Source organism: Propithecus coquereli, unplaced genomic scaffold (genome assembly GCF_000956105.1).
Source record: "Propithecus coquereli isolate 6110/MARCELLA unplaced genomic scaffold, Pcoq_1.0 Scaffold86, whole genome shotgun sequence".
NCBI classification, from domain to species: Eukaryota; Metazoa; Chordata; class Mammalia; order Primates; family Indriidae; genus Propithecus; species Propithecus coquereli.
In genome coordinates this window covers 1,237,133-1,245,101 of record NW_012154840.1, presented here as the reverse complement: position 1 = coordinate 1,245,101, position 7,969 = coordinate 1,237,133, and the positions used below count along the sequence as shown (strand labels likewise).

At 32.8% G+C, this 7,969-nt stretch overlaps 1 protein-coding gene across 1 annotated transcript in view; it reads right to left on the bottom strand.

The window, feature by feature from the left end:
* Nucleotides 1–7,969, bottom strand: part of BRWD3 (bromodomain and WD repeat domain containing 3) — a 148,316-nt gene that overhangs the window by 9,555 nt on the left and 130,792 nt on the right. The window contains 7 exon segments of the mRNA XM_012664071.1: nucleotides 529–681; nucleotides 2,377–2,448; nucleotides 3,325–3,465; nucleotides 4,417–4,473; nucleotides 6,349–6,427; nucleotides 6,543–6,668; nucleotides 7,693–7,914. Of these exon segments, the coding sequence (XP_012519525.1) occupies nucleotides 529–681; nucleotides 2,377–2,448; nucleotides 3,325–3,465; nucleotides 4,417–4,473; nucleotides 6,349–6,427; nucleotides 6,543–6,668; nucleotides 7,693–7,914 (850 nt within the window).

The window sequence follows — 7,969 nt, the reverse complement described above, 5'->3', positions numbered from 1 at the left end:
ATATTTTAAGTTCTGAGAAAACATAGGGAAAATATTAAATGTGAGTATGAATAAACAGTTATAACTTCCCAATATGGTTCCCTTTTTGTTATAAAAAAGGGAACATAAATATTCAGAGCTAATTGAAATATTACATATATACTAATATCGTGAACTACCTTTATACAGTTATCAAGTCATTTATTAGACATAGTAAAGGGTACTCAAATTACTACCTCTCCTTTCCTTTTCTTCTCTCTGGCAGATATAACTAAGTATAACTAAAGAGTAAAGACGACACAATTAAGAGATAGGAAAATGTGCTTAATTTCAGAATGACTATGTTAAATGTATCTTTATGCATGCCTAATAATATTTCATGCCTGGAATGATCCATATTTCAGAGAGGATATTGAGAATCAAACTTCAGTAACAATGTCAGAATTATAGTATATATTTATTTAGCAGTTTTAAAACTGGTGAAAGAAAATTGCCTGATATATATAACTAAATGCTTAGATAATTAAACCATCTAATATTTTTTCATACCCTTGACTTTTTATTAGACGTATAAGCTTTGGAGTTGCTGAATATTTGGCGAACATCCTTATAAAATTCCAGAGGACTACCATAGTTTCCTGCTTCCAAAGTTTCTTTTACAGTGCTGAAGTCCATAGGAGTGTCTATAACATCTTGATAATCCTACAAAGAATAATGTGTTATTAACTACCCAAACTGCATAACAATACTAAATAATATAATGGGACCGAGATTTGCATCACCATCTGATACAATCCACCATAAAATGAATACATTGCTTTTCAATCTGCCAACTACCTTCCCCCCCAACCCCAAACAATCTTTTGGTGTCTCGTAAACACAGCAAGGGTCTGTGGGAGTCTTTGGGAGAGCCTTAGCCCTCACACAGCCATCACTAACCATAAAGAACTCTGAAGAGACAGAAGAAAAAATCCATAGCCACTGGCTTCATCTCTACAGAGTCCATAATATGGAATTCCATTTCTTGCTTAAAGGCTGATACAACCTGCAAAACCCTGGCAAACCACTTAATGAGAGTAGAAAATTGGATTATTCACATATAATTAAATAGCTTCATTATACAAATTAACTACATATTTCCAAGATTTCCAGCTATGAGAACATTCTACTTAAAGTGTCATTTGAAGTCAAAGTCAAATGGGTTATGTTTGTGCTTCTCTCGTTTTTGTGTTTTAATCAATGTTATACTTTTGCTTTGTGTAAGGTCTTCCATCTCATAGGTCCAGAATTAGATTTTAATTAGCAAGATTCCATTTTAACCTAAATCTTTCCAGTCTAGTTAATATTTTCCTAGAGTTATCATATGGAATTATATCTGAAATTTATAACTATATATGCTATAACCCTCAATAAATAAGTTTCAGAGTGAGAAGTATATTCAGTATTAAATCCCTTATCTTATTTAGAATCATTAAAAAGTAAAATCTCTACATTTCCTTCAAAGACTAAGCCAAAAAAAAACAAAAAACAGGAGAAGGGGCAGAGAAAAGAGATTACAAAAAGAGAAAAAATATTTTTGAAAATATGAGAAATCACTATTGCTCCAAATAGATCTTATTTTCTTAAATCACAGAAAACCAAAAGTGTATTCTAACACAGTATAGCTTATGAAACATTAAGATTTTCATGGAGGAAAAACGTTGGAATCTGTATAATATGATGTCCAAAACTCAAAAGACTCAGCCTGCCTACTGAACAAAGTTCCAGTAGGAATCATCTGCTGCAACAGAGACATGATTATATTGTGTAACTGATATTTTCTAGTCTGCAGCAGCTTTAGATCTACATAAACAAATAAAGATTCATGAGGATGCCACAAAGAACAATCCTGAGAACACATGTTGATTAAAAACTAAATGACCAAGAAAAATGAAATAAAGGTAAAAAGAAAATGAGTAGAGTCAGAAGGCAGCTTTAACAAATTACGAAAGGTTGATGTACAGTATGGAGACTTTTAAATAAAAACAGAAAAAACCAGTATGTCTTTTCCATTAAAAAAAATGGTGAACTACTTCTTGTGTTATCCTGCATGGAGCTGGAGCCCATTCTTCTAAGTATCACAACAATGGAAAAATCAACACCACATGTACTCACCATTAAATTGGTACTAATTGATCAACATATATGCACATACAGAGGTAACATTCATCGGGTATCGGGCAGGTAGGGGGAAGAGGGGATGAGTAAATTCACACCTAACAGGTGCGGTGCCTGCTCTCTGGGGGATGGGCACACTTGTAGCTGTGACTCTGGCAGTGCAAAGGCAATTTATGTAACCAAAGTGTTTGTACCCCTGTGATATTCTGAAATAGAAAAAAGAGAGACTACCAGGCCTACCTCAGAAAGAGATGGATCTTGTCTTTCTGCAACAACTGACTCTGAGGATTCCCCATCTTGCTCTTGATGGCCCTATTAGGGTAAAAAGCATATATTGTGTTTCTAGACCACCACAACAAAATATCAAGACTTGCAATACTATTATGACTTAAGGCTCAAAGATCCATAAATAGGAATTATGCTTTTATTCGCTGTACTTTAAGGTGAAAGAATTCTATATTCACCACTCTCCTCTGCTACAAAAAACATAGGACTAATTTTTTCTACTCGAACTCCCTATAAACAAACAAAACAAGCTCTGTTGAACATAATCTTTTTCCTTATTTGAATATTTTTCTCGACTGAGACCTGTGTATACAGAGAAGAATATTTATGTATATTAAGCTCAGACGATGGTCTGATATATTTCTGAAATACTGCTGTACCTTTTCTCTGAAAAAGTTAAAATAGACTTGCTATCTATACTAAAGGGTAATTAAATATATAAATAGTTATGCTCATAGAAAAGGAATCATATAATCTAAGTTCTCTTGCATTTATCTTTGTTGAAAAGAAAAGTAATACTGGTATGTTGGTTACTTTGTGTGACCATATTGATAACATATTTAGTATAAATTAAATAGGACTGACATATGTCACCAAGTGTCTACAATGTATAGAAGTACATTAGAAGTTAGTAAAATGTATTAAACAAATGAATGAAATAAAATCAAGAAGAAATAGCAAAGAAATTTTGATTAGAATTTGGTTTCCAACTGAATAATTTACACGCTGAGTACATGCCAAGCATTTTAAAAGGTCATAACTAATCATGCCACTCACTTTCACAATTCAAAGAGTGGGAGAGAGGAAGGGAGGGAGAGGAAAAATTGCTCTTAACTAGACTTTAGTATGGACACTTATGGGAAATTATCATCCTGGCAATTATTTAAACAACTGTATGCTTACTGGGTAAAAAAGAGGATCAGCTGGCTGTCGGAATGGCTCTGAGTCTTCACGTTCATAAATGAGGCTCAACAGTTCTTTGCATTGTTTTTTCCAAGCATCAGGATTACACTTTAAAGACTGTCTTCTGCCTCGGCATTTGACCTATAGATTTTAATAGAATTATATCAAAAAGCTCTTCTCTGAAACTCTTTATTGATTTTCTCATGTATCCCTAATGTTAATATATCTGCATAAGATAGAGCAGCTGCTATTTTAAAGTGCTTTTTCCTTCTACAAGGTTAATATTTATATTGCCTTAATATTTGCTGGTAGTTAAGTATACTTGACAATGGCACAATAATGTCCTCCAAACAACAGTTGAACAATTTTTTTTTAATGAAATCCTTTGTGGTCATGATAAGTTCTATTCTTTATCATTTGGTGTCTTTTGTTAGGGTCTCTTCCAGTATTTCAAAAGATATTGTTCCTTATATAAAACAACTATGTCTAATTATTATAGAGGAAAAGCCTGCAGAAAAGAGTTAACATAACAGGCCTGAGTCCTATCATTATCAGGGTTTTCCTATAAGGCTGGCCCTTGGCTGACATTTGGAAACTTTGAACTTGAAAGGTTACCTAAATTATAAAGACAGTTTACTGTACCTAGACTTGAACCTAGATGGTATAAATAACGTAATTTGTGCTGAATGCCTGCTTTCCTTCTGAGAGCCTGGAATCTTGGTATGCATCAGTCAGAAGGTACCTACATAACCAACCCCCAATAAAATCTTTGGGAATTGAGTCTCTACACACACGTTTGCTACATTTTCATTGCTGGGGGAAGAGGGTGAGATGTGACCCCTTACAAGAGAAAGAGAGAGCATAAAGAAGCCTACATGTGGATTCCTCCAGACTCTGCCTGTGTCTTCTTCCCTGTGATTCAGCTGTGTACCCTTACTGTGTTGCTGTAATAAATCTTAGCCATGAGTATAACTATATACTTAGTTCGAAGAGTCCTTCCAGCAACTCTCCAAACATAGAGTTGGTCTTAGGGATCCCCCAACACAAGAAACCCAAAAATGTTTCTTCTCAACAGTTCATTTGTTTACTCACCCTTCTTCCAGATGAAGTACCAGGACCATCTGAATCTAAATCAACCATTTCTGTATCCTAAATTAAAAGGGAAGAGTAGGAGAAGATGCTAAGTTACATACAAAGTCTTTCAAGTTAGATAGACATTTACAAATAAACGGAAAATATAATCACGATTAACTTTCCCTCATTGGAGCAGGCAGCAGAGAGACTCACTCCAAACTTTCCCAGTATGCTGTGTACAAGCTGGAAAATATACTGGAAGAAGAAGAGTTAAACAAAGTTTCTCTTTAGATCAGAATAGGAAACTAAGGAAAAGGTGCAGTGATTGGTATCTGCTAAAGTTGTACTTAAGTATTAGTAATTTTTAAAAACCTTATTCTATATGACATGCTTATTTAGTATACTATAATTATTAATTATTCATGATTAATCCTTTCCTATTACAAAGAATAGATCTCTTTTCTAAAAGGAAAATATACATGCGTATTATAACCTAAGATACAATTAAATCTCTTTCTGAGGGACAATTTTTTAATTCAAAGAATCAAGGCCCAGGCATCACCGATGATGGTGAAGCACCTAGATAATGCCTAGGAGAAAAGAAAAGTAGCTCATGAGCTACTGGTACTCCTTTCTAATAAAATAAAGCTGTTAAACTACATTTTTACTTAAATTTTCTATTTTAACCCAAATAATCCTACTCTGAGGAGAAATTCTTGCTAAATTAAATCCTAAGTTAAAATACATTTATGTGAAAGGTCAGAGAAAATACAAGGAATATATAAGAAAATATAAGGAATATGAATTATAAATTTTTCTTAGGTTTCAAGAGGCTAATATCTAGTCAGTATGCTGTATTTATTATTATGTATATAACATTTAACTCCAATAATATAAAATACTTATAACATTGCATAGTCAGACACATTTTCATGAAAGAATAAAAACAACATTGAAGACTTACCATTCTGGAGATTATCAGTATAAATAATATGAATATACAAAATATCTTATGCTACTGCAAAAGAATCTAGCATATCTGATTCAATTATCCCTGGGATGAATTTTTTTCCGGTAAAGATTTTTGAATTATCACTTTCCATTATTATTCCATACTCTTATCTTGGTATTTGCTTCTATTATAACCTCCAGTGCAGTATGGCTTTATGTAGATTAGAAACATAGATGGGTGAGGAAATCAGGTATGTGAGAGTCTGCTGAGAGTACTAATTCCATTTTCATTCAGAAGAGACTGGTTTATGTTTGCAATTTCCATAAAAGAAATGAAGTAGCAATTCCATGAAACTACTAAAAATTAACTTTCAAACCTGTAATTTTAAAATTCTTTAATATTTTACATACAATGTATAGAAAGTAAAATACTTAATGAAATTTCCATCAACTAACCATTTTAGTTATTTTTTGTTTTTTTCCCCATTTATGTTTTATACATATTATGTATATTCATGGGGTACCAATGTAATTCTGTCACATTGACATATTGCACTGTGGTGAAATTGGGGCCCTCCATGCATTTATCACTGAAGCAACACACATCGTACATTCTATTAAAATATCGAGTGCTTTGGCCCCATGCATATATCACTGAAGCAACACACATTATATATTCTATTAAAATATTGAGTGCTTTTTCTTATTTTTAAGGGATAGAAAATAAAAGTGTTGAATTCTTATTACTGAAACCCACTGAGTAAAATAGGATGACTGGCCACCTGTCTCTGACTAAACCCTGTAACACTACTATATTGTTGGTATATACAATCTAAGGACAGGTTAAAGAGTTTAATATAAACAGATGCAAGCATTCAGCCAGCTTTCAAAAACCTTTTTTGTTGCTTATAGCCAATTACAACATTTACACATAACATTTACTGTACTTCAAATAACAGAAAAGGAATTCATTCCTATTAATCATGCTGTGATTCTTACCTCCTCTGCATCAGTACTGTTTAGTTCTTCTGCTTTAATTTTATTATAAGTATCTAGTATATCAGTACAGCTCTGATCCCTAAGAAACAAGATATGTCATTTCAATAATTTCAGTAATAATGTTTAATAATGTTTAAAAATAATTTTTAAAAAATCAGAAGTTAGCCTCTGTGGAAGTTAAAACTGCTTCTTACCCAATAAATCGAAGTAAGACATCAGTTACAATTTTTGCTGCTTTAACTATAGGGCTGTCTGGCTCATTAAAAGTCCTGGCATTATGCTCAATGTAGCGTACCTCCCACATTAATGCTGATATTCTCCTATGAAAGAAAAAATACCCTACGTTAGCCTTGGCTGATACATTTAAAGTATATTCTAGGACTATACAATATAGAACTACTAGGCACTTAATCACAGTATGTCAAAGGTGTTCCAATATATGTACGTAACTCAATATATATGTGTGACTTATGTGCACTAAAAAGGGATGATATAGTTACAGTATTTGAAGCACAGGCCGGAATTCTGAACCACTGGACTATACATTAAAACTTGGAATAGAACTGACTTAGGACATTATGGGTAGAATGATGATAAAAAACCAAATAAACAAAAATAAATAAACAAAAAAAGTATTTTGATAAAATCAAAAGAATGTATAATTTAGCTTTCAGGGGAAGAGCCAAGAAGAACAAGAAAAAAAGACTAGATTGTAGAAAATGACAGATTTTTATCTAGTTATTTTTGATATATATTATTTAATCAAATAATATATAATGTTATAAAAATGCCTCCAATTCTCAATTACAAGGGGCAGATTAACTAGTTCATGGAATACCGTGTTTAGTAGTAGACTCAGATGAGAGAGGGACCAAGAGGTGCCCTCCACAGTCCTCCAATAATCATCTCCCTCCCAACCAAGGAAAAAATAACTTAGCTTTTTTCCTATGTACATTTTAGGGCTGGCAATTAAATCTAATTAACTACTGCCTAATTCCCAACAGGCGATTTAAATATATTCCAAATCTGTCACACCTTAATCATGATGAATCCACAAACCACTTAATCTGTCCTTAATAAAGTAAAGTTAGCTATAGTTTTTGTTTCACAAAGGATTTGTGCTACCCGTATTTTCCTCTCTGCCTTTCTTCCCTACCTCCTTTTTTACCCTGGAAGAGTGAGAATATTCTGAATAAAGGGAAATTAGTGCTCCAAATTTTTAGAAGAAATTTTGGTGTAGGTCTTTTGGATGGTAATTTTATACTATAAAAACACAGATTTCAAAAAGGAAAGCAAAAGCCATAAAATTATAAATTTTATAATAAATGATAAAACTAAACAGACCTGTAAAAGCGATTTTCAAGCCTCCGCCTGATGGTGTTGAGGTCAGTCGGATAAGCAACTACAGTACAATACAAGGGGTAGGCACTGAGATCCACCGGAACAGCAAAAGGGCTGGCAAAATCTAAAGAATTACCAAAATCAAAAAAGGTAGCTATAAAGGATATTAACATTTCATGTGAACAAATAATAATCAACATATAAACAAGAAGGGAAGGCAATATACTACATTTCTAAAACAATGATGATTCAATTATACAAACAGAATGTTCTTTTTATT